At 29.2% G+C, this 26,177-nt stretch overlaps 13 protein-coding genes across 13 annotated transcripts; 7 read left to right on the top strand and 6 right to left on the bottom strand.

The window, feature by feature from the left end:
- Positions 1 to 118: 118 nt before the first annotated feature.
- Positions 119 to 1,714, top strand: BN7_885 (uncharacterized protein; the record flags this gene model as incomplete). Its single annotated transcript, XM_011278498.1, has 1 exon — positions 119 to 1,714. The coding sequence occupies one exon, from the start codon at positions 119 to 121 to the stop codon at positions 1,712 to 1,714; it is 1,596 nt and encodes a 531-aa protein (XP_011276800.1).
- Positions 1,715 to 2,237: 523 nt separating this feature from the next.
- HMX1 (Hmx1p) lies at positions 2,238 to 3,095 on the top strand (the record flags this gene model as incomplete). Its single annotated transcript, XM_011278497.1, has 1 exon — positions 2,238 to 3,095. One exon carries the CDS (start codon positions 2,238 to 2,240, stop codon positions 3,093 to 3,095), a length of 858 nt encoding a protein of 285 aa, XP_011276799.1.
- A 213-nt stretch (positions 3,096 to 3,308) lies between these two features.
- QRI5 (mitochondrial 37S ribosomal protein mS38) lies at positions 3,309 to 3,719 on the bottom strand (the record flags this gene model as incomplete). Its single annotated transcript, XM_011278496.1, has 1 exon — positions 3,309 to 3,719. One exon carries the CDS (start codon positions 3,717 to 3,719, stop codon positions 3,309 to 3,311), a length of 411 nt encoding a protein of 136 aa, XP_011276798.1.
- Positions 3,720 to 7,200: 3,481 nt separating this feature from the next.
- Positions 7,201 to 8,463, top strand: MSS51 (Mss51p; the record flags this gene model as incomplete). The annotated part of the gene is made up of 1 exon (XM_011278495.1): positions 7,201 to 8,463. The coding sequence occupies one exon, from the start codon at positions 7,201 to 7,203 to the stop codon at positions 8,461 to 8,463; it is 1,263 nt and encodes a 420-aa protein (XP_011276797.1).
- A 160-nt stretch (positions 8,464 to 8,623) lies between these two features.
- Positions 8,624 to 9,607, bottom strand: CDC36 (CCR4-NOT core subunit CDC36; the record flags this gene model as incomplete). Its single annotated transcript, XM_011278494.1, has 1 exon — positions 8,624 to 9,607. The coding sequence occupies one exon, from the start codon at positions 9,605 to 9,607 to the stop codon at positions 8,624 to 8,626; it is 984 nt and encodes a 327-aa protein (XP_011276796.1).
- A 376-nt stretch (positions 9,608 to 9,983) lies between these two features.
- On the top strand, positions 9,984 to 10,597 carry FAP7 (nucleoside-triphosphatase; the record flags this gene model as incomplete). Its single annotated transcript, XM_011278493.1, has 2 exons — positions 9,984 to 10,028; positions 10,088 to 10,597. 2 exons carry the CDS (start codon positions 9,984 to 9,986, stop codon positions 10,595 to 10,597), a joined length of 555 nt encoding a protein of 184 aa, XP_011276795.1.
- Positions 10,598 to 10,673: 76 nt separating this feature from the next.
- HAM1 (nucleoside triphosphate pyrophosphohydrolase HAM1) lies at positions 10,674 to 11,249 on the bottom strand (the record flags this gene model as incomplete). The annotated part of the gene is made up of 1 exon (XM_011278492.1): positions 10,674 to 11,249. One exon carries the CDS (start codon positions 11,247 to 11,249, stop codon positions 10,674 to 10,676), a length of 576 nt encoding a protein of 191 aa, XP_011276794.1.
- Positions 11,250 to 11,584: 335 nt separating this feature from the next.
- On the top strand, positions 11,585 to 12,193 carry BN7_878 (Zn(II)2Cys6 transcription factor domain-containing protein; the record flags this gene model as incomplete). The annotated part of the gene is made up of 1 exon (XM_011278491.1): positions 11,585 to 12,193. One exon carries the CDS (start codon positions 11,585 to 11,587, stop codon positions 12,191 to 12,193), a length of 609 nt encoding a protein of 202 aa, XP_011276793.1.
- A 34-nt stretch (positions 12,194 to 12,227) lies between these two features.
- Positions 12,228 to 14,717, bottom strand: BN7_877 (uncharacterized protein; the record flags this gene model as incomplete). The annotated part of the gene is made up of 1 exon (XM_011278490.1): positions 12,228 to 14,717. The coding sequence occupies one exon, from the start codon at positions 14,715 to 14,717 to the stop codon at positions 12,228 to 12,230; it is 2,490 nt and encodes an 829-aa protein (XP_011276792.1).
- Positions 14,718 to 15,379: 662 nt separating this feature from the next.
- On the top strand, positions 15,380 to 17,347 carry NRP1 (Nrp1p; the record flags this gene model as incomplete). The annotated part of the gene is made up of 1 exon (XM_011278489.1): positions 15,380 to 17,347. One exon carries the CDS (start codon positions 15,380 to 15,382, stop codon positions 17,345 to 17,347), a length of 1,968 nt encoding a protein of 655 aa, XP_011276791.1.
- Positions 17,348 to 20,068: 2,721 nt separating this feature from the next.
- Positions 20,069 to 21,267, bottom strand: SFA1 (bifunctional alcohol dehydrogenase/S-(hydroxymethyl)glutathione dehydrogenase; the record flags this gene model as incomplete). The annotated part of the gene is made up of 2 exons (XM_011278488.1): positions 20,069 to 21,180; positions 21,246 to 21,267. 2 exons carry the CDS (start codon positions 21,265 to 21,267, stop codon positions 20,069 to 20,071), a joined length of 1,134 nt encoding a protein of 377 aa, XP_011276790.1.
- Positions 21,268 to 22,107: 840 nt separating this feature from the next.
- Positions 22,108 to 22,839, top strand: COQ9 (ubiquinone biosynthesis protein COQ9; the record flags this gene model as incomplete). Its single annotated transcript, XM_011278487.1, has 1 exon — positions 22,108 to 22,839. One exon carries the CDS (start codon positions 22,108 to 22,110, stop codon positions 22,837 to 22,839), a length of 732 nt encoding a protein of 243 aa, XP_011276789.1.
- Positions 22,840 to 22,987: 148 nt separating this feature from the next.
- Positions 22,988 to 23,344, bottom strand: YKE2 (tubulin-binding prefolding complex subunit YKE2; the record flags this gene model as incomplete). The annotated part of the gene is made up of 1 exon (XM_011278486.1): positions 22,988 to 23,344. One exon carries the CDS (start codon positions 23,342 to 23,344, stop codon positions 22,988 to 22,990), a length of 357 nt encoding a protein of 118 aa, XP_011276788.1.
- Between the last annotated feature and the right edge of the window lie 2,833 nt (positions 23,345 to 26,177).

Here is a 26,177-nt window from a genome sequence, read left to right as displayed (position 1 = left end):
AGACATTTTTTTATTATGGCTTACAAGATAAATACGAGAAAGATTCCCAGATTTTTATAATTTGTGGAAAAGAATAAGATCAAGAGTTTCAATTGTTAAGTATCAGAAGGCTCTTGATATGTCACAGAAGCTGAGTGAATACCTGGCGAAAAGAGCCAATGGGAATGGGAATGGTCAGAGGAATAATAATAGTATAAACAAACAGATCAGTAGTAATGGTACAAATGGTAATAATGGTGGAGAAGTTAAGAAATCAAATGATAATAGTGAATTGAAGACAGAAGAAGTTATAAGAACACCACAATGGGATGATGATTTCCAAAATTTCAGTGATTCTTTTTATAAATCAGGTCAATTACCACCTCCATTATCTCCAAATATACCATCAATTTATTGTGATGATGATGATTTAACAAATTTAAATATACCAAGAATGTTATCACCAACTTTACCAGATATTTATAATGAAAATAAAATCAGAGAAGAAGATCATGATGAAGATGTTGATTCTTTGATACAACCTATACCAACAAGACCTAATAATAACCACAAATTACAATTAAATAAAAGTGATGAAGATTCATATTCAGATAATTCATTATCAATTTCAATACCCAATAAACCGATTAAAAGGAAATCATTTGAAAAAATAGAAAATTATGGATTACATCAACTTCGATTCATTGAAAAAGGTGATGATAAATCATTATTTGTTACATTAAATGTTCCTTCATATTATAAAAATAATAAAAGAATTAAGAAATCAAATTCAACTACAAAATTACAAGGTTTAGGTATCAAACAACAACAAGCGGGTGATCAATCAAGACCAATAGAACCTAGAGCAAATATCAAGAAGAGCGTTTTCAATACAAATTCTGTTCATTCACCATCACCTTCAATACATTCAACATTTTCATCAAAATCTACACCTAAAGTACAAGATCAACATTTAGCTCCTCCATCAACATCAACATCTTCAACTTCATCATCAAGTGAACATCAAAATCTTAAATTACAAAATGAAAAATATTTAAAGATTGCAAGTGTTAAAAAGCATAAAGGAGATGAATTAAGAGAAAAAAATTTAAAATTAGGTCTTACGTATTTTATGGATTCATTAATAATCTATCTGGTTGCTTTCAATTATGAAGATCAATCAAGAAGAGTTGCTAAGAAACTGTTTAATGATAAATTATGGTTAAGTTTAATATCATTAATTGATCATACATTAAGATTAAGTAAAGAAGTTGGAATTAATGATATTGCAGGATTATGTTTACAAATTAAAGCTGTTGTTTATGAACATGTTTGTAATATTTTAAATGAATTTATTCAATTAAAGATTCTGAAGAGAAAACATGTTAAATCAGATGTTGAATTAATTAAAATTGATGATAGTTTGGTTAATCATTATAAAAATTATAATAAATTTATAGAATTATCAAAACAATCATTCATTGAAAGTGATGAATATCTTTCAATTTTTAAATTACAAGATAAATATCCAAATATTATTAAATTATTTGAAAAACAAGGTAAAACAAGAGAAAATAAGTCAACAAAAGATTATTACCTAAGACCAAATGAAGATTTGATTCATTTACCAATAAATACAGGGATTACATTAAAAGAAATATGTTCGTATAGTTTAAAAGTGATGAAACAATGGTGTGTGAATGAAAAGATACGATATGAAGATTGGACATTTTAGATAATCCTATATAAATATACTTATTTTAATGAATTTGATGATTATATAATTTTTTATGCGTATATAATTTTAATTTTTTCGCGTTTGTTTTGTGTTTTTTGTGACGATCAAAGGTGTCAATTTCAACATTTTCCAGATTTACACGAAAATTAAAGGAATGAATGTGTTTATGTAGTATTTTAAGTGTAAGTTTGTTAGTGGAAGTATATTATAAATTACATCATTATATAGCCCTAATCAATGCGCATCTAAATATGTGATTTAAATTATACATTGTCCTTCGGAATGTTGAGATACCAGGGGTTGTGTATGAACCATTCCTTGTTATTGGGTCATATCGGAGAAAGTAATTTTTTAATATACTGTGGGAAAACACTGGGAATATAAAAAGACATTGAAATCATGAATTTTGTAAAATGTTTGATGGTTTTCTATTCAAGAGAATTTATATCAATCTAGTGTCATCCTAGTTATTATATTATATTCATAAGTTACAAGTCACTCTTTACATTAAATATTCATTATGTCTAAATTAAATCAACATGAAATAATACCATTACCAACAGATATTGGTGCTTTAGCTAATAGAATTAATATGAGTACAAGAAAAGAACATGATGTTGTTAATAAATCTGTTTCATTAAAATTTGCAGTTGCTTTAAGAGATGGTAAGATTTATAGACAAGGTATCCAAGGATTTTATCATGTTTTCAAAACTGTGGAGATGTTAATACAACAAGAATTACAATCTGATTCCAAGAGTAAAATTGGTGGAATTTTATCAAAATTTTGGGATGAAAGAGTTGCAAGAACTGAACCATTAACTAAAGATTTATTATATTTTTATAATAATGATCCAAAAAAATTTCAACATCCTATAAGAAAAGAACAAATTGAATTTGTTGATCATATTATTGAAACTTATAAAGAAAAACCTCATATTTTATTAGCTTATTGTCATGTTATGTATTTAGCTTTATTTGCTGGTGGTAAGATTATGAATTCAAAATTAGCAAAAGCAACAGGATTATTCCCACAAGTTGATGGACAAACTACAGAACAAGTTTCTAAATATGGTACAAATCTTTATCAATTTAATATTGAAGATGATCAAATCTTGAGAGCCTCATATAAGAGAGATTATGAATTAGCTACAAGACATGAATTAACAGAACAAGAAAAATTAGATATTATTGAAGAATCAAAAGAAATTTATAGAAGAAATGCTGATATGATTAGAGGTATTGAAAAACATAATAGAGAAAAAATTACAAATAAATTATCTTATAAAGTTGTTGTTTATGGTTATTATATTGGGATTTTGATTTCAACTTTTGCATTGATTTTCTTTGTTCGTCGTTTAATAAATCATTTATTCTAGAATAGTTATGGGTATTATGGGTTTAGGGATATTTTAATGATATGTTATGAGTAAGATTTTGTTAATGATGTAGACTTAGTAATCCTAACCATAAACAATTGTTATAAAATGACTTTACTACACTTTTCTTCCCAAAAATATTTGTATTCTTATTATATATACATGCAAAAAACCCCCAATTTTCACCACCACACACCAATATAGAAAACTTATCTATTTCTTTAATTTTCTTCTTAATTCTCTTTGTGCTTTTCTTCTTTTTCTAAATTTATGTTTCTTAATTTTATATCTTCTTTTTCTCATAACAGAATCTAATTGCATTGATACATCACTTTGTTCTTGATCTTTAATTTCAAATAAATTTGATTCTTGTTTAGATTTATCTAATGGATTAACTGGATTAATTTTATTAATCTTATTTATTGATGGAATTTGTGTCATGATACTTTGTTTAGTTATATTATTTATAGCTGGTTTAATCATAGAATTTAACATTATTGGATTTATTAAATTTATTGATGTTGTATTCATTGAACTCATCATTCTAATACTGGATTGAAAACCAGATTTAAGACCAGATTGGAAACCATGGCCTAGTCTGGCTAGCCTTATGCTTTGAAACATTATTAAAGTATTTCAACAAAATAAACCCAGCCTTTATTGATGAGTTATTTGTTAATCAAGTATTATACCCTTAATATTGTTTCACTGTTTAATCGACAAATTTTTCAATTTTCAACGAGTACAAATTAAATTCGCGAAAAGGAATATATACTGGATTATGTAATCATAGAATAATCATTCGCGCATTTTCTGAAGAGAAGATTTTAATTTGCTTTTGCTTTTGCTTTTAATGTCTTGTGTAGTGATATTGATTTAACTTATGTATTTAACGTGATTGGTTATTTGTGGTAGTTATAGTAGCTCCACTGTCTATGATGAAATTGTGAGAGTTAATTTGATGACAAAATATACATGGCGTTCAACTGTGTGAACATTTCTATGTTAGTTGTTTACGTTCTACATGGAATACGTTAATTGATAAGATATATTAAGGGTATTAATTAAACATGGTATTCTTTTTATATTTAATTCAATACACATATGAATCAAGACTTTGAATTTATGATTCATTGTTGATCAGTTTTAGAACTTGATCTTGACTTTGATCAATTTAAATGAGATTCATATTCATTCTTTTTCATATGATGTTTGACTTCTGTAGTATATCGCATACATCGACACGTTTATAATCTAACTATCATATCTACAATTAGTTAACCGAAGTCATGAAACCCAAGAACAGTCATATATAAATTCAAAAAATATAAACCTGATCACTTTCGAATTCTGGTATTAGTATCCACAATATAACTAAACATTGGTAACCTGATAACCAAGAATCCAGTGTGTCAAGTTGCATTATAAAACATGATCAGAGTATATTGTTGATTTCATCAAGATAACAAAAGATACAATATGAAAATTTTGTGCACAATTTCAGAACAGTCATAAACATTATAAGTCAAATAACCACAAACGTTTCAAAAGATTTTCAATATAATCTCAAGACAATTCAATATATAATTCTTCTAATGTTCAACCATTCATTAGCAGAAATAATAGAAAACCCTTCCAAAGCTATCAATGAAATATACAAAATGGATGACGATTCTTTACTTTAAAATTATAGAAATATTTATAGCTTAATCTCGATTTTCAAATTTCCACCCCTAATTAATTATCGTCGGTATGTTGGCGCGAATTATCAACGAAAATGTAAAAAAAAAAACATCGAAATTAATGGGTAAACAAATCAAACACACAAGCACATGAGTGTTGAAAACAGCTGGGCTGTCGTTAAGTCCAAATGGTAGAACCGTGAACTGGAAGCATCCAATTTCTGTAATTGAATTTAAAAATATCTACATGATAACAAATTATCAAGTCTGAACAAATTAGTAATAGCTGCGTTGGACCCAAATTGTTTTATTATTGATTTTACCAAGTTCCACAAGAAACGTTAACAAAATATGTCAATATAATTATATTAATTTATAATTTATATTATACACAAGCTTAAGTCAAGATTTTGAATTTTGATTCATTGATAGTGTCTTTTCTTCTTTGAGGGAATGATATGGTTTATATGATCAATTTAAATGAGATTTAAATGGTTTTTTTTCAAATTATACTTTTGTACAGTATGTAGCCAATTCCTCGATGCTATTATATGTTCGAATATACTCCACCATGATGATACTAGCTTTCTACAAAGTTGAATAATTGAAGATGATAAAAATCTATGTGTATTCTATTCAAAAAACGTTCAACTTCAAAAATCAAATTCAGGTATCAGTATCCCTTGATTAAATCAATATTGGTAACCTGATAACCATAAATTCAAGCATGGAGGGTATATGGTTTATGAACTGTATATTAGTTTCAATTTCAATATGTATAATTGAAATGTCAACTTTAAGAACCAACTCAACTGATCAAAGAAATATCCAAAATAATTGAGGTGTACAGCTCAAAATTTTTGATCTGATAAAAGTAATGTGGTCCTAGAAGCATACATTGACGACATTATGCTAGCTGCTAATAAAATTTTACAAATCTGGTGAATGTGATCAATCCTGATAATTACCGAGTCTCGAATGTGTTGAGAAAAAGTTTTCCAAAGACATTCCTGATCCTTCAAATTGTAAAGCGCGAATGGTGTAACAACAAAAAAAAACTTGTACCAGAAATCAAAACATGTTTTATGAATTTTATGTTCTTTAAACTCGACAAATGTTGGTTTTAGATAAGTTCCAGATATACTTACTTTCAGCAACTCAGTTGTAACAAATTTTGGGAAATTCTTTGACTCCATGCACACATTAGAGACTCTTGCTGCTAAATTTATTCATTCTGATATAAGTGATTACAAGCTTGATACGCGTTAGAACAATCATCATGAGATTTCAATCAACTCTTTGTGGATTTGAATGTACAGGTTTGTTTTATCATAACTTCTTAATAAATGACATATGATTGATTTGAATTTTTGATTCATTTGGAAACAGTTTATGTTTTATAGAATGATCAAATTTGAATTGCAATCTATGAATGATATTTTTGAAGACGTGAATTATAATTAATTTGTAGACGTCGTCAAAAGCCTGACAAAAGTACTATTCAAGTCAAACTGTGTTTGATCACCAGTTTGTACAGACGTATGTTGATAATTAGAGGTAAAATTATATTTGTCAATTAAGAACTTATAAATGTCCATGGCGATATACTACAATCCATTCTTATACATAAAAATATAATGTATATTATAGTTGAAAAAAAAATTGATTCATTAACATCTTGATCAATATCAGTACCTATTTTATAGTAAAACCAGTAACATGATATCGAACCTTGATGAATATTTAACTAATATTAATCTTCATATGTGAACCGTTTCAAATATTTAAAGTCAGTTTTGAAGAAAAACAATTTGATTAAAACAGGTTCAATATATGTGAAAGATGATCACCATTGCGGCTATTTGTCCCATGTTTGAAGCTCGATAAGGCGGAGTAGTCTATGACCTGAGACGAATCAATCAGCATTTGAAATACACAAACCTGGATTTCCAACCATAGAAGTGATATTCTCTTTATTTTGAATTACAAACTGTAAAACTTTTTCAATACAATTTATTGAGACTGATGAATGTCAAAACAAGTCAACCATTTTTTTCATTGATTCATTACATCAAGATTTTGCTGATAATGAAGAAGTTCTCAATGAAGAAGCTTTTAATTTATTTTAGAAAATCTAATTACATAATCACAGCATATTAAAAGCTTCGCGAATTATTTTTTGTATGTGAAAACAAATTTTCAAAATTGAACGTTTTCTTTAAAGCGGTTAAACGATTTGGAAAGTGGTGATTTTGATTGTTTTCAAGGTTATTGACTTGTGGGATTTTTGCTGATTATAGCTAAGTTTTGATTCTATAGCTTGTGCTTATTAGCTTCACAGGAGAAACTGCTTTCAAAAATCAAATTTTGCTTGTTCAATTCAAATACCGAGATTATCATATTAAAGATATATAATACTTCAAATGCTAAAACTTATAAATCCAAAGATTCAAAGAGTCAATCCAAGATTGGTTCAATACCAATCAAAAAGAACACTTATATCATTTGTTAGAAATGCTCTAGGGATGGATCCACCTCCATCTCCAGATGAACCAAGTGTGGAGAATAGATTCCATCCATGGGATTCTTCACCATCTCAAGATTTAAGACATAGAGCTGCCACTATAAGAGCTTTAGCTAAATGTCCAGTGACAAAAAAAGAAATTAATTATACATGTCCTTATAGTGGTATACCAACTCATCATTCAAAAGAAGCTTGGGAACAAGATGAAGAATATCATCGTACAAAAAAATATGAAATTTTGAAAAAAGTTAATATATATGAACATGATTTAAGATCTGGTCGTGAATTCCCAGAATTTGATTTCCCTGCTGGTCAAGAATTTGATTCTCAAGTTAATTTATCAAATTGGGATTTATTTTTCTATACAAGAAATTTTTATTCAATGGATACTGAATTTCAATTAGCTGCAGTTACCAAAATGCTTTCATATCCAACAACTATTGGTACATTATTACATCAATTTTCTCCATATCAATTAAATCCAAAAGGTCCAGTTACATTAGAAGGTTTAAAATCTTTAGCCGCGTTACGTTATTCATTATATCCAGATTTAAGAACTTCAACAATTAAAGATCGTCCTCTAAGATTATTTATTATTGGATCAAGAGCAGAAGGTCAATTACCTGCACATGTTTGGAAACAATTAACATTTTTATTCCCAACAACTGATTTTGAATTACATTTTATTGGACCTGAATCATTTTATGATTCTGAAAAAAAACAATTTATTCAAAGTTCAAGACCAATTGTTAGAAGAATTGATTCAAATATGAAATTTATTTATCATACTGATTATTTCCATGTTTTCCATGAAGCTCAAGATTTTTTCCCTTATGATCCTTATTTAGATTCTTTTTTCCTTTTCCATCCAGGTCTTGGTTATCCAGATGTTAAAGATTTATGGAAAAAAACAATGCCAGGTCTTTTGGATTCAAAATGTCCAATTTTCATTACAGGTTATCATGATAAGGATTCTCAAACTGATTGGAATTGGTTAATGGAAAATTTTGAAGATGATTTAGATGTTTTAATGAATATTGAAGAAAATTTATTCTCTTCAACTAAATGGGAATTAAATGATATTAATCCTCATGAAGTTTATAGATATAACAAAAATTTATTTGCCATTAGAGGTAAACGTTATCATGCTATTTATCAATGAAAATATCGATAATTATTATTAGAAACAAAGACATAAAAGGAAATGACTTATACATGTACATATAATTTATATAAATTTTAATGAAAAAAGCATATGAGAAATCAACCATCTATGTAAATACTACAAGATATTTCTTCAACAGATTAAATATAAACATTCATTATGCTGGTGTCATTATAGATTGATAATACAAAATAAATTCTTTTCTAACTTTTTCCCAATTATGAGGATCAAAAAAAATATATAAACCACGTTCACTTTGTGGAGATTGTTGAATTGGTTCAGTATTTGAATCTTTAGTTAACCAAACTTGCAGTTCTTTATGATATCTCCAATTCCTTTGAGTTAAAACTCTTGCACTTAATTCTTGTAAAACATCTCTTGTTCTTGAATAAAAAATATAAAATAAAGTTTCATCAGAAAATAATGATAATTTTTCAGAAATATCTGGTATTTTTTCAATTTTTAAAAAATCTTTAATTTGATATTGTGGTTCAACTTCACTTCTTGAAGTTTCAATCCATGGTGATGGGAAAGTTTTGGATAATTTAATATCAATTGAATTTTCACTCATATCTAATCCTAAAATATTTAGATCAGTTCCAATTGCTGTTGTTGATTGATCATTATTTTCATTTCTTAATAAACCTAAAAGTCCATTTAATCCAAATCTATCCATATCAGTTAATTCTTCTTCAGGTTTTTGTTTTGGTTTATTATTAGTAGTATTATTATTAGCATTAGCATTATTCGTTATAATATTTGTTTGTGATGGAATTGAATTCAATTGAGGTATTGACATGGATGATGAATTTGGAACGTTTTGTAAACCTGGAGGTGGAATTCCACTAGGTTGTTGTTGTAATTGATTTGTTAAATCTTGATTTTGTAATTGTTGAAGTTTTAATAAATGAGCTCTGACTGCAGCATCATTAGCAGCATTGTTACCACTTGAATCAGGAGCAGAATTAATAGCAGTATTCCCTACACCACCACCAAGAGATGGGAATTCATTCAAATTAAATCCTTGATTCACTTTATTTTTGATTAGATTATCGTCAACTTGTTCCCAAGACGCTAAATACCTATTGTTAGTATAATTATAACACCATTTCTCGAGGAGGAATCCCCTCACAGAATCCATCTAAGACATACCCATTTTAACAATATTTTGATATTCAATTTAACAAAAAATACTTTAATTCCTCTGTAAAATACAATCTTGTATATTCTTCTTCTATTTCAATTTCTGAATATTCGAAGCTTTTGAACCAATTTTCATTTTCACAATCAAAAAAGCGCGAAAACGGAAAGTGCACAAAAGCAGAAATCCGGGAGAAGCAAATCACGTTTCGAGTCAGCTGACTGAATTTTTAAGGTCGGAATTCGTTTTTTAAAATCTTTAATACCCATTTCTAAAATTATTATAAACGTTTGCGATGAGATGAGCTTTTGATTGTGTAATTTGTGAGCTTTAAGGAGGTTATATTCGAGGAATATAGTTGCTTAGAAAGATAATAATGAGTATAAGACCATTGCCAAATATAATCATCACTGGTACTCCAGTATGTTGAATATTATATCTTTTTAAATTTCATAGATCTATATACTAACGGTATTAAAGGGTTGTGGTAAAACAAGTCATGCTGAAATAATTTCAAATGAATTAGATGGATTTAAACATATAAATATTACTGATTTTGCTAAAGATAACGATGCATATGATGGATTTGATAAAGAAAGAAATAGTCATATTGTTGATGAAGATAAATTATTAGATGCTTTAGAACCAATCTTAGAAAAGGGTGGTATACTTATCGATTGGCATGCATGTGATATGTTCCCAGAAAGATTAATTGACTTAGTTGTTGTTCTTAGAACTGAAAATGGTACTTTATATGAACGTTTAGAAAAAAGAAATTATTCACAAAGTAAAATTGATGAAAATTTAGATTGTGAAATAATGGAAGTTATATTACAAGAAGCAAAAGAATCTTATGCTGAAGAAATTGTTGTTGAATTAGAATCAAATAATACTGATGATATTGATTCAAATTCTCAACGTATAAAATCTTGGATTGATTCATGGAAAGTTAATAACCCAGAAGGTGCTTCAAATGAATTATCTATGTAATTATACTACAAAATAGAATATTAATTAATCTATGTATTATATCAGCAGTCTGTATATCACAATACCGCATCTCTTTCTACTTTCTAGTTTTCAAGAACTCTTTAACTTTTTCTAAAGCTCTAAATCTATGACTAATTGTGTTTTTCAAAGATTTATCCATTTCACCAAAAGTTTGATCAAATCCAATAGGTTCGAAAATTGGATCAAATCCGAAAACTTCATCACCATTATAACGTGGTTCCACAATTTTACCTTCAGTAATACCTTGGAATAATTTAATTTCTTCACCTGGACCTTCAGTAAATGCAAATGTACAAACTGTTTGAGCAGATTTATCTTCAAATCCTGCTAATAATTTTGGTAAATTTTCAACACCAACTGAATCAACAAACCATTTGATATATGGACCTGGTAATTCAATACCTGGTTTAGATAAAGCACTGAAAACTAAACAAGTATCTTCCACTAAGACAGGTCCTTTAATTTGAGCAGCAGCAGCAGTGACTTTCTTAATTGAAATATCTTTAATTGAACCTTGAATTTCCTCTAAATCAACACTTTGATTTTTAATTGAATCATCACCAATAATGGCTTGGAATTCTTTTAATTTTTTGGCATTACCTGTGACAAATGTGATAGCTGGACGAGACATTGTTGAAGCAATTGACGTGTAGTCTGTATTCTCTCAAATTATTTCGCCATTGTAATTTGAATCTACTATGAAACCGTTTCTTTGAAAAATCTGTGGCAGATAAGATTTTGTGATTGCGGGCACTACTCTCATAACAAAAAATTGTACTTTCCACTTTAAAACACGAATAAAACCATACTCTGTGAATGATCTAGGTATGTTATAGTAAAACACTAGTGATATAGTGACATAGCCTTTATGACTGTAGTTTATAAGTGCTCTTTTTTCCACCATATAATCTCTACAAATTCGAATTCTCTCCAATATTTCATTCCAATCAAAAATCTCTCTAAATTATGACACCAAATTTATACACATATACAATCTTTGAACCAAGAGTCAATTCACATCAGACTCCACAAACACCACCACCATCTCAAGGACAACCCGATGATGATTTTATATCAGAATGGATTCATGAAACTTCTCCTTCATTCTCACCTAATTCTCATAAACTTGATGATTTTACAAATTCAAATATTCAACCAACTGCATATATGGCAAATTTAATTGATGAATATTTATTCACATGTTCTGCAAATTCATCACCAAGAACTAGACCAAAAGATAAAGTCCCTAAGATAACAAGTGTTATATTATCACCACCAAAGTTTAAAATTGATAAAAATCAAGGTACAAAAAAATCAATGGCTGGTACCAAAAGAAATTATACCACAGATAAATCATCAAATGGATGTTATATATGCCGAGTAAGACATAAAAAATGTGATGAAGAAAGACCAATTTGTAAAAATTGTTCAATTTATGAACTTGATTGTGAATTCCCAGGGATAAATCAACAAAATAAACCAATTTATTTAACGGATAAAAACGCCAAAAATGTTAAACTTGAACAAATTAAACAAAAAACACAACAAAAATTTCACAATAAAACAACAAATTGAAAAAAACGCCTTTTTGATAAAAACACAAAACATCTTATTCCCATTCTGAAACTGAATGATATTTACGAATCACACGTTCATGCATACTTGTTGGTTCATATTGAATTTGTTGAATATAATCACCATCAAATCCAATTATTGGACCATCTAATGGATCAGTCAAGTATGGACATCTATAAGTTTGGGTTTCTTCACGAGTTTCATCAATGGTACTTCTTCTTTTCTTTAAACGGGTTTGCTTTTGTTGTTGTGATTCAGCTTCAAGTAATGGAGTTGAAGAATTTGTTTGTTGCCAACCTGATGATGTTGCATGAATTTCATCAATAGTTTGTGAATTAGGCTTTTTGATAGCTTTTAAGGCAATGAAAAATGATAATGGTAAATAATCTTTTTCAAATGTATAAGCAACAAATAATGTCATGATGATTAATGGAACAATTAAAATTGATAATAAAAATGCATGTTCTAATGCTAATGTACCAGCCATTGTAATTTGAAATAAAACTAAACCAAGACAAATTCTTCTGAAAATCATTGGCCAAGCTTGACCTGTAGAATGTTGAGGATGAACCATGGTATATAATAATTGATATTTGTAGGTATAATAACCTAAAACATAATAAACTAGACCAGCTGTAACAATTTTAGTTGATGTAACTGAATAAATCATTGTTATAATTAAAATCAAAATATGTTGTGGTAAAATAATACCAAAATCAAAAACCGGTGGTGTATAATATAATGTTCTATAATCTCTTGCCGTTTTAGCATAAAATAATTTGGAAATAATTTCTAATCCAACATCACCGATTTGTAGTAATTTGAAAGGGAATAGACCCAAACCTTGTAATAAGATTAAATCAACATAGAACAGTGATAAAGTCTTCAATGAGTTTGCTAATTCAAATGCAATCTTGGTAGTATCACCTAATAAAGCCCAAACATTTGATGCAGTACCAGCTAAAGTGAAGACCAAGAACAAGTTAAAAAAAATATAAAAAAAGTTCTTTGATAATGTTGATAATTCCACTTCACCATTTGATAAATAACCTTGTTGAGTTGATAAAAATGAATAAAAATAAGGAATTGTGACATTCAATAAAGTATAGATATATGGTGGAATTAACCCAATAATCAAAATTGCAAGTTCAGATTTTGAGATTAATTCACCTAAAGCAGGCCAAAATTTCTCAATTGTTTTCAAATTAATCAATGTGGATAATGAAACAACTGGGAAAATTAAACCAACTGTTGAAATACCAATAATTATAGTTATAAGATTTGCTTTAAAGAATTTTGTACTTTTAGAAATTGAGATATTATCCCAACAAACATCATGAGGTGCAGGTGCTAATCTTGCAATTAATCTATGAACATGTGGATCTAAGACAGCTTGAGCAGCCATTTGAGCAGAAGCAACAGAATCCATAGTAACAAAAGCAGATCTTGCTTGTTTGAAATTATTTTTTTCACGTTCAAATTGAATTTGTTTATCGATTTCCACTAATTGATCAGAAAAATATTCAATTGCATCAACTTTTTCACCAAATATACCTGCAAATCCTAGACGTAATTGTGGTCTTGGTCTATCCTCTACAAGAGGTTGTGCTTCTGTATGTGGTAAGTTCTTAACAGGTGACACTGAAGGTTCTAAATTACCATATGTATAAACTTCAACTTTCAAAGGGCAATATTTTGCATAAGAAACTTCCAAATTTCTTAAAATTTGTTTTCTTTTCTTGAATAGCTCTCTAAGATTATCCCAATTATATGAAATATAAATCTCACGAACTTTACCAATACCTAAATCTTCAATATAAGTTTTTAAACTTTCTTCATCAAATTTTTGAGTATCTTGTGAAACAAGATCAGTTGAACTTGAATAATCATTTGGATTCAATTCAGTTGGTAATCCTTCTAATAAAATAGTTCTATCAGTAACTGAATTTTGTTGACCAAGATATTTTTGTCTAACTTTAACAACTTTTTCAGTCTGTTGCCAAAGGAAATAAAAAGCCAACCAAGTGAAAACATATGTGAATACGGTATAAACCCAAGCAGCTTTATATTGTTTAGGATCCAATGGATGCTTATCATCAAAAGCCATATTGATTGTATCAGATACCACAGAGTCCCATGATATGCCATCACTATCGAAATGACCAGTATAATAATACCTAATAGGACCTATTATAAAGAATGAAATTAAAGAACAAAGGGCAAAATATTTGATAGCCATTCTGAAGAATCCTAAAAACACATAAGCATCTAGCCCCCCATGCTCTAAAACTTCTTCATCTGTGATCTTGTACAATGCAAGACACCAACCAAATAACGTTTTGGGCAAATTCCTTATATCTTTCTTTCTCAAGACACGAACAGCATAGATATGAGGCCACCTATAACGCAGCACACAGAACGTGAAAAACGCCAGAAAGCCAAAAGTCGTACACACAATCAGCTGAGCTTTGAAAACCCTTTGCGGCTGCTTTGTGGGATCCAAGTCTGGGGGCAACGCACTCATTGATTTAAATCTGGGGTCAGATACTGATTTTTCTTGATATTGAGAATGTGTGATTTATATGTCAAAACCTCGAAATTGAGCCGTTGAAAACAATTGAAAAACAATAAACAGCAAACCAACCTTTCCAATAACAGCTGAAGTACCAAATACCAACAAAAACCAGCTCCAATGGCTCACAAACTACCAAATCACTGCTTTGTTTACTATTCAACAATAGTAAAATTCCGTATAAATAAAACCAAAACAACCAGAAATTCGCGAACTGATTTTTTTAATTTTTTTTTCGCGACGTGTGTTTTTTTTTTTTTTATTTTGTTTTCATCGACGAAAATTTTGAGAATAAAAAACATTGAAATCGAAAATTTTGTATGAGATCTAGAAAGTAAACAGACTTTTGGTGGCTTTAAACAGGTTATTTCGGTGATTCAGCTGTGTTAATTGGTTTCAAAAAGGCCTTTAAACATACATTTCGTTTTTTTAGGTTGGTTTTTACGCTGCTGGTTCTGCATTTCTATGGGTAATAAATTATTTGTACAATATTTTGGTTTTAGTTAAGTTATAGTAATACTTTTGGCATTTGACATATTTTGGTATCATTTGCTGTCCATTCTTTTTTTCTATTGATAATTTATATTTAAAACAACAAGATAATAACTATAGCCATGAGTGACGTTTACATTGTGATCCACTTATCCACTACTTGTGATGAAAATGGAGTTTATGTTAGTAAAGATTCAGCTGAAATCATTGAAATTGCATGGATTTTATTAGATGCAAATACTTTACAAGAAATTTCATCAGATTCAATATTGATTCGTCCTTTAAATACACCAATCACTGCATTATGTACAAATTTGACCACATTAACTTGGGAACATGTTCGTAATGCTGGAACGTTTAAAGATGCTATTTTGAAATTAGATTCATTCATTCATGATAATATTACATCAAAACAATTAGATTTTACATTTGTCACATTAAATGCATGGGATTTAAGAGTCCAACTTCCAAGAGAAGCTAGAGATAAAAATGTTGTTTTACCTCCTTATTTACAACATTCAAGATGTTTTGATTTAAAACAAGAATATGCTAAATGGCAAACTCATCATCCAGAAACTTTATCTTATAGTTCATCAAATCTGTCATCAATTTGTACAGCTTTAGAAGTTGAATTGGATGAACAAACTTTAACTCAAGTTCAACAACAAGCTCAACAACAACAGGTTCAACAACAACAAGCACAAGTTCAAGTTCAACAACCTCAATCAGGGAATTCTACACCACAACCAAGTTTAAAATCAACTTTACCATTTCAATTACAACAATTGGCTATTCAAACTCCACGTCGTGCATTAAATGAAACAAATGTTTTGAAAAAAGTTTTACAATCATTAATTAAGAAATCAACTCCAATTGAAGATCATTCAGATGTTTTAACAAGACCATTTGATGGAAGAGCTGATGTTCGTGCATTTTTAGCTGAACGTTCAAAAGTTTTACATTTAAATAATTTACCACAAGATACAACTCAAAGTGAATTAGAATCTTGGTTTACTCAATATGGTGGACGTCCAATTGCATTTTGGACTTTGAAAACTCCAGAACAACATAAACCAACTGGTTTAGGTTTTGCTGTTTTTTCATCTCATGAAGAAGCTGCAGAATCATTAGCAATGAATGGTCGTGGATTAAATGATAAATCAATCGAGGTTCAACCATCAAGTGCAAGAGTTTTAGATCGTGCTCAAGAAATTTTAACTCCATTCCCACCAAGTAAAAATCGTCCAAGACCTGGAGATTGGACATGTCCATCTTGTGGTTTTTCAAATTTTCAAAGAAGAACTGCATGTTTCCGTTGTTCATTCCCAGCAGCCAGTGCTGTTGCAATTCAAGAATCTATGTATTCAAATAATGGTTCAAATCAATCATCTGGTTCATTAAGTAATGGTGGTGGTCATAATAATAACAATAATAATAATAATCATCATCATAACAATCATAATAACCATAATAATCATCAAAATCATAACAATCATCATAATAATCATAATAATCATCATAACAATTATAATAATAACAACAACCATAATAATCATAATAACAACCATACTAATCATCAAAATAATGGTTCTCAACATTATCAAAATAATAGCTTAAACTATTTAAACAATAATGTTTCAAATATTGGTAATGGTAATGGTCATAACAATAACAATAATAACAATAGTAATGGTAACGGTAATGGTAATGGTAATGGTAATAATAGAGTTTCATCTGTACCATTTAGAGCAGGTGATTGGAAATGTGGTAATGAAGGTTGTTCATATCATAATTTTGCAAAAAATATATGTTGTTTACGTTGTGGTGCACCAAGAGTTCAATCAAATATTAATTTAGATCAACAAGTATCACAAATTCCACAAGTTTCAATTCCACAACAACAAGTTTCTCAAGTTGCTCCACAAATGTCACAAATTCCTCAAGTTTCACAACTTCAACAACAAGTTTTAAATCAAGGTTCAAATTATCAATATGAAATTCCTGATATTACAAAACAAATTAATGGATTAGTCTTGAATCCATCATCAACAAATTCTGGATTACAAACACCAATCAATATTGGTGAATAATTCAAATAGACTTTTGGGTCTTTAATTTTTTTCATCTGTAAATTATTTTTTTTATATGTACATTATATTATTATATTATATTATTATATCATTTTGGTTAGATTTTAGGGGAAGAGAATAGTCATCATATAATTAAGGGGGCGTGCTTTACAAAGAATGTGTATATATGTGAATAAGTGTGTGTGTGTTTTTAAAGTTTTTTCTTGTTGTGGTTATAAATCGTTGCATATGTATAAGTTTTATTTTTCAAATGGAGGTTTAATTTAATCTAAGTGTTAGATACAGTAGTTTGAAGTATGATATGGTGTTCAAGAACAATATTTGATATATATCAAGTATTTATAAACGTCTGGATTAACAATTGCTTATATGACATGCTAGACATTTTACTTAAAGTTTACCATCTGGTCTTGGTGGTTCATTATGAATATCTTCATCAAGATTTTGATCAAACGTACCACACTTTCCAATTTTGACCTCAAATTTAGGTTTACCGTCATCATCTGGGATGGCACTAAGGTGTTGGATAAAATTTAGGCCTATTGGAGATTTATAGTTATCAATTGTTTCGTAATGCGCGCCATCATATTTTCTGGCATAATATTCACGACTAGCCACTCTACCAATACGTACATGCTTACTTTGTATTGAAACCTCTCCAAAAATTAATGAAGAATTGAGAACCAAATTTGTTTGAACCATCATTGAACATTTCTAAAGCACCAGGGGCTTCGTTATATTGATCACGATCATATCGGATCATTCTAGTCTCATCTTCAAATGGTTCATCATAAATTGATTTACCTCCATTACCATCAATATCACCACCTAATAACATTTTACCGTGTTCGATTTTATGAAATGTAGTACCTTCATAACCAAAACCATATTCACCTGTAGCTAAAGCTCTAAAATTTTTACAAGCTTTTGGTGCTTGATCATCATGTAATTCAAAAACAAGTCTTTCAATAAATTTTCCTATATAACAGTATAATGTTAGTTTTCTAAAAGTTAGCTTATAATCATGATGTGAAGTTATATTGAAGCTCCAGATCAATCAAAGATCTCACTTACCATCTATCTCAATATCAATTAGTAAACAAAATTAAAATTAGGCATGATGTATTATAAGTTTCTGGTAATATCTATAGTACTATATCGGTAAGAAAGAATTGTGAAATAATATTAAAGGGAATATCCTGTATATTTATATGAATCTTTTGAATATTACTATAAAGTGGGAAAGGGTTCAAGGGCCATGGATCATGGTTGTCAAAAAGGTAAAATAGTACAAATCATTGTACATTGTACGCCTTGTTCATCGAGATCCCAATTAGAACCAATGTAAATCTTTGAAGCAAGATTTTTACATCATCAAGGATTATTATACATAGATCGTAATCGAAGCTTGTTCATGTGCACTTTAGAATAATGGTTTATTTGTACAGGATATTCGTACTATATAGTATATACTATTTACCTTCTTTTTATTGTTGATGGAATTGGATGAGCGTATTTCATTGCTTGATTATCCATATGATGAAACCGCACTTTTGGAGCACAGCTAGATACCAGTGTGACTAGTGATCAGATATGATTGTCGGGCAATGAAGAGAAATTCAAGCTCTTCTATGGATTAACGTACCCACTTTTATTCCAATTGATTATTGATATTGATTATAATATATTTACTATAGCTATTATATTGATAGGTTATCTTGGTCTTTGAGCAAACTGAACAGCTACACATCCACCATAGCACTCTACCAATCAATATTTAGATCTAAGACGAGCTATAGCTATAACCTTATGTTGTATGTCAATAGCTCCAGTATATTAGCAAGCTTTCAATAAACGTTGAATCATGATGAGATCAGCCTGTATATTATAATGATTTGAGGTCTATTCAAATTTCACACTATATAATTACATATACCAGATCTATATCACTTCCGAGGGTAGATAATTAGCTATAGTCTTCAAATTTAGTATACATTTTACAGTATAAAGTTCAGAATGAGACTAGTCTTCTGATTAATTTTAATTCGACATTGATTAGAGCTTTATACTTTTGTGTAATCAAATCATGTATATACAAATACATATTCCGAGGGTTTGATGATGAAGTTCCGATAATTTCTAACATGCCACAAAAACACATTTCCGATGATTTCGATGCGTCAAATTTGTAAGTATTAAAGTTTGAGTATATACATAACATGACGTTTAACGACATTCAGCTGTAATTCTAATTTCTATATGAATAAAGTTAAAACGTTTCCTTCTAGTACTTTAACAGGGTCCAGCGTAAATCATAGCACTGAATTTCGATAAAATCTTATCGACCCTCGGAATTCTTTGTAATCTTTCATTGCAAACGGTAAAAAAAATTCAGCCCTATAAAAAACAAATTAAAGCCGTGATTGAACTCCGATATATCTATATATCAGTTGAATATTTATATAAACTGAGATCAAAGTTATACAAATACTCTCATAATTAGCATACTTACTACATCTTTGAAATCAATCCAGTTAAATAAATTAAGTTTATATTAAACGATCAAGTACAAGTGAGAATTCTGTGACACTATAATGTACATACATTAAATGGATACTGAACCAGTAAAACCACAATAATCTTTTAATATGAATCAGCAAATTTATACTCTGAACTCAATTGAGTCTAAAACTTTGATTTTCCATTATGCAAACTTTTTAGTTAATCAAAATTAACAACAGCTCTAATACATTCACCATTATGCATATCTTTAAAAGCTTCATTAATTTCAATTAAAGGACGTCTATGAGTAATAAATTCATCAACTTTTAATTCACCTTTTAAATAATCTTCTACAAAACCTGGTAATTGAGTTCTACCTTTAACACCACCAAAAGCACTACCTTTCCAAACTCTACCAGTAACCAATTGGAATGGTCTTGTTGAAATTTCCTTACCTGCAGCGGCAACACCAATAATAATTGATTCACCCCAACCTTTATGACATGATTCTAAAGCTTGTCTCATAACATTAACATTACCTGTACAATCAAACGTATATTCTAACCCACCATCAGTCATTTCAATTAATTTATCAACAATAGTTTGACCTTCAGGTAATTTAGTTGGATTAACAAAATCTGTAGCACCAAATTTATCAGCCCATTCTTTTTTAGAATCATTAATATCAACAACAATAATCTTATTAGCTTTTCTTAATGCAGCACCTTGAACAACAGATAACCCAACACAACCAGCACCGAAAATTGCAACATTATCACCTTCTTGAACATTAGCAGTGTTTATCGCAGCACCATAACCAGTAGTAACACCACAACCTAAAAGACAAGTTTTTTCTTGTGGAGCCTTAGGGTTAACAGCAACAACTGAAACATCAGCAACAACAGTATATTGTGAGAAAGTTGAACAACCCATAAAATGTAATAATTCTTTACCACTGGCTTTATGTTTAAATCTAACAGTACCATCTGGCATAACACCTTTCCCTTGGGTAGCTCTAACAGAACCACATAAATTAGTTTTACCACTTTTACAAAATTTACATTCTTTACATTCAGCAGTATATAAAGCAATAACTGAATCACCAACTTTAACACTTGTAACACCTTCACCAATAGATTCCACAATACCAGCACCTTCATGACCCAAGATTGCAGGGAAGGCACCTTCTGGATCAACACCTGATAAAGTATAAGCATCAGTATGACAAACACCAGTGTTTGTTATTTTGATACGAACTTCATGAGCTTTTGGTGGAGCAACTTCGATATCTTCAATTGATAATGGTTTACCAGCTTCCCAAGCAATGGCAGCTTTACAAGTGATTGTCTGATGGTTAGTTAAAATGTTCAATTGAGCTGAATGACAACTTGTTTACTTACTTGACCTTGAGTAGACATGTTTATATTCTTTATTGTATAATTGATTCTTAATGATCTGTTGAATTGAAGTTTCAAGTCTTTTCAAAAGTCCGAATCCAAGTTTCTTTATATACTTTTCTTAAAATTTCAAAGAGATATCAAATTTTACCGCAAATGGTTAAAAATTCCACTAGTTGACAATTAATAGCGATGGAATTAAAAAACGATGATAATTAAGACAAAATGATTGGTTATAATGAGGGAAATAAAGTAGATTACAATGTGATTAGGAATAGAGTTGATTAATAGCATTCTATCCCATTTTAAACCAAGTTGTTGCTGTTCCGAATGATCTTGTTGCTGTGATTGGCTGAAGGTTGACACATTGAATAAGTAAAAAATGTTAAATTTGATGGTGGCCGTGAGAAAAGACGTGTTTAAAGTCTTGATTTGGGAAATAATAGTTATTAGTAATTGTAGGGTCTAGATCTATACAATAAATAACTCTTCACTGACATCTTTTAGCATCGTATTCTATATTGTTTCTATTGTATTATGTCCAATCACAAGCACTCCCGGATAGGTAACTCGGAACAGCTCAGTTTAATATATATAAGAACATTGGAATACCGCGTGAATTGAACCAAACTTTCAAAGTAAACTACACTTTCACAGCCTTACAATGTACTCCATAATAGATCTTTACTAATCAATAAGTTCATTAAAGTGTTCAATTAGTGTGATGGTGAACAAATTCTCACACATTACATAAGCCATCACCCAAATTTATCGAACCATAAAAACTAAATAATTTAAACCCATAAACATTTGAATAGAAGTGTAACTACTTATATACCACCTACTACAACACCAGGCACCATGTTCAAACAGCTAAGAGTCATACCAAGATCATTCTCCCCTCTAAGATCATCGATCACAAGATCATATCATTCAGAAGATCATAAACCTTTCCAATTTACAACACCTCAAACCAAAATATTAGATGAAGCTTTGAATTTAGTACCAATTTATGGATTCCAACATAAAGCTATTCTTGAAGCAAGTCGTTCTCAGGGTTATAGTGATGCTATTCAATCCCTTTTCTCAAATGGAACTTATGATTTGATTCATCATCATTTAGTTAAACAACGTGAACTTTTACAAACTTTTATAACTACAGATGAATTTACTTCATTGAAATCAGAAAATGATAAAGTTAAATTTTTGTTGAAGAAAAGAATTATGGCAAATCAACCTTATTTAAAACACCTTAATCAATTACAAAGTTATTTAGTATTACCACCATATTTCCAATATTCTTCAAATGAATTACATAACTTAAGTGATGATATCTTACATTATTCAGGTGATTTTTCAAATGATTTCGCATGGTATTCTAAAAGATTATCCCTAAGTTCAACTTATGTTGCATTAGAATTATTTCAATCTCAAGATAAATCAAACAATTCTACCAAAACTTTAGAATTAATTGATAAAAGATTAAATGGTATAAATGAATTAGGAAATTTTTATAATGATGCTGAAGAATTTTTAAAATTTAGTATTAATTCAAGTATTAATTTATTTAAATCTCAAGCATCAAGAGGTTAATTTTACTATGAATATATATATAATGATATGATACATGAATTTTATAATATACATATGATATTGAAACAAAGTAGTATGAAGACCTTTTCCTGTTTGATTGTGATACAATTCACAATTCACAAGCTAACGCTTGTTCATTGTTCATTGTTCATTGTTGTTGTTGTTGTGCAGCCATTGCAGTTCTAATCTCAATCAATTTATTTCTACTACCTTCCAACTTCCCTTGAACATCAACAACATTTTTTTCAACTCTTTCAATCTCACTCTTGATAAATTCTAATCTTTTTTCAACATTTAAATTAGCTTCATTAGAATCTTGTGGTAACAAGACAGGACCAGTTAATTTATAAATTTTTGCATTTGATTCTAAATTTTTAAATTCATTAAGGACAATTTGATTTTCTTGATATTGAGTTTCTAATTTTTGTCTGGATGTTATTAAGTCTTGTAAATCTGTTTGATATTTATTAAATTCTAATGATATGGATTCTATAGTTTGTGACATGGTTAATGGTGTGGGTATGTGATGATCTTATTGTAGGTTATAAAGTTTCTTCAATGATCTTGATTTTTCAAAGTATATGGAAAATGGTTCGCGAATTATATAGACCCATATGAGCTTAGATCAAGGAAGAGGGCTCATCAAGGAAGAAGAAGAAGAAAGTATAGATTGGAGAGGAGTCAAGTACTTAATTAGACTTATGTGAGATGAGATCTACAATATATAGAATAGAAAGAAGTTGATGTAAAAATATCGCAGTTTATCACTCAAGCAAAATTGGTCAAATTGATTAAAAATGAACACAATTTAATTGATGATCAAAAGCTCTTGTATATTATCAATTATACCAAAGAACCAAATATCTGATCAAAGTCTTTCTTCGTGGTAAGACATTGGATGTCTTGGATATTAATGATTGATCAATGGCATATGATATTTTATGATACTTAATCCATTTTGAAAACTGGCTGCGCAAGCAAAATTCCAGGTTGTAGTTGGATTCGAAGGACTCATTTATCGTCTGTCAGAACCACATACGCTTCATTTAAAATAAACATAGAAGAATTCGCAATACAATCAATGATAGCCTAACAATTGGATTGTAGCAAATGGTTATTATGTCGTAATATTGATTGTAATTTGTTTTGCGCATTGCAAAAAAAAAACATCATTTTATATGACTAGCTGATGAGCCGGGCTTATTAACCACTCCCCTTTTAATGTATAACATGAGAACATATATAAGAAAAGTCAAGTAACGTACAGATTCATCTGATAGTATGTATCATATAAATTCCAATTTCTATGTTTATATATATAAGACGTTGACCATAAATCTGTAATGAGTTCTCAATGAAGATTTAATAATATCTATTCACTACGTAACCATGGATTCAAAAATTAAATAGTCAAATCTTTTGAAATTGGTCATATAGATCAAAACATGAACAAACAATTTCAATGATAAGACTTTTGTATATTGGAATATTTTTATGAATTAATGATGTGATCTGTAGATAGAGATCTTGGTCAATATACATATGAAAAAGTTTATTTTTATCCATGTATATAGTTTATGAAATCTGATCTGATCAAATCAACATTTCCAATTCCACACGTTAGCTGAAATTAATCAGAAAATGAAATAAGGCTATCATTGACAATGAGCTTTGATGGACTAACTGTGATAAGAAGTCAACCCTGGCCTCTACTCTTTCGGACTAATTTAGAACTAAAAGAATCAATGAGCTTTTCGAAAACTACATCAAATCGTCCTATATTGTGCGCAACTTCAAATTTCAAAATCTTCGTTGAGTTTTAAAGCTTTGGACAGGGCGCAGAACCGCTTCCCTTTTAGTACAAGAGAGCTCTTTTATAAGGTGCTAAGAGTATATAGAATACAGATCAGAAATGAAAGTTGAATGAATTATTCTTATATTCAATTATAGTACTTAGCTGTATGAGTCTATGGCTAGGAGCGTGTCAACGAAGTGAGGGTTATACTGATTAGTGGCTGGACTTTTGATATGTTAATCAGTGGTATATAAATCAGGGGTTCCATGAGTACTATAGTATAACCAACTACAAATTATAATATTGAATTGAATTAAACATATCAAATGATTAACAAATGACAGTATTAGTTAATCGTATATTTTCAACTTAAAATAAAATGACAAATCATGTCAAAGAAGTCAGGACTGTTGTTAAACATTCACATGATTTCAATGATGATTAACTTGTTTTGTAGATAAACTATTGAATACCAGTAAGCAGCTATCACAAACATGTGTATTTCCATAAGGTATAATGAAGAGTTATCTATGATGGTGTAAAAGCTGTCTGATTAATATATGAAATATTAACAATCGCATTAAATGAATTCAACCGAATGACGTGTAAAAAACTCAAAGAAAAATTTGAAATTAATATTCTTAATACATCAGATCATCTAAAACCAAATTGTTGTAAGGTTCATCTAAATCTTTGAACTTTAAAATCTGATGTCAATTTTTTTCTTGTTGCTGCTAAAATAAACAATATTGAATAAATACTTTTAATTGTATTTGTAACTGCACCGACATTTTCGCGCATGAAAATTCAAGAATTCTTTATAAAGGTCAAGAAATTGTTGTATAATGGCATTGGAAGTTCGATAAATGCTTCTATGATAGTGAGGTGTATTTAATTCCTACAATAAAAGTAGTGTATAGTTCAAGTTAAAAAATTCATGTCATCATTAATGTAAAGATATTGGTCATATAGTTTTAAACATGAACAACAATATCATAATAATGAAGTACGTCTAAAGTCATGTTATATTATACTTTAATATAATCAATATGATTTCTTATCAAACACGTATTTTTAAGCACTCATGATCGGAAAAACGTTCTTAATTGGAAACGTAATCATCAACATTTAGCTATATTTGAATAGTTCTATGATAATGATCAATCACATTTCTTTTAAATCTCATTCATTTCTGTCACTAGATGGTGTAAGTCTAGACAAGAAGAATAGTACTTGGCCAGTTATCATCAACTTAATAGATTTTTAAGGATGAATGAATGCTATGAGATTGAATATGCTGAAATTGAAAAACTCACTAGTAACTACGTTGAAATAAAATTTGATAATAATTTCAGGGGTTCGTAACCATTTCCGTTTATGGTTTTAGATCATAATCAATTATGTCCATATATTTTATAAAGGTTGAGTTAGTATCATGGCAATTGATTCGATCAATTGATATTTTGTACATACTATTCACTCTAGTAACAATATCTCTATAGGTATTAGTCAAACGTACTGTTAATGGAAGGATGGATGCGAC

This window comes from Wickerhamomyces ciferrii, contig 00017, assembly GCF_000313485.1.
Source record: "Wickerhamomyces ciferrii WGS project CAIF00000000 data, strain NRRL Y-1031 F-60-10, contig 00017, whole genome shotgun sequence".
Taxonomy (NCBI): domain Eukaryota; kingdom Fungi; phylum Ascomycota; class Saccharomycetes; order Phaffomycetales; family Wickerhamomycetaceae; genus Hansenula; species Hansenula ciferrii.
Note: the sequence above shows the minus strand (reverse complement) of the source record. Positions and strands in the feature narration are given on the sequence as shown.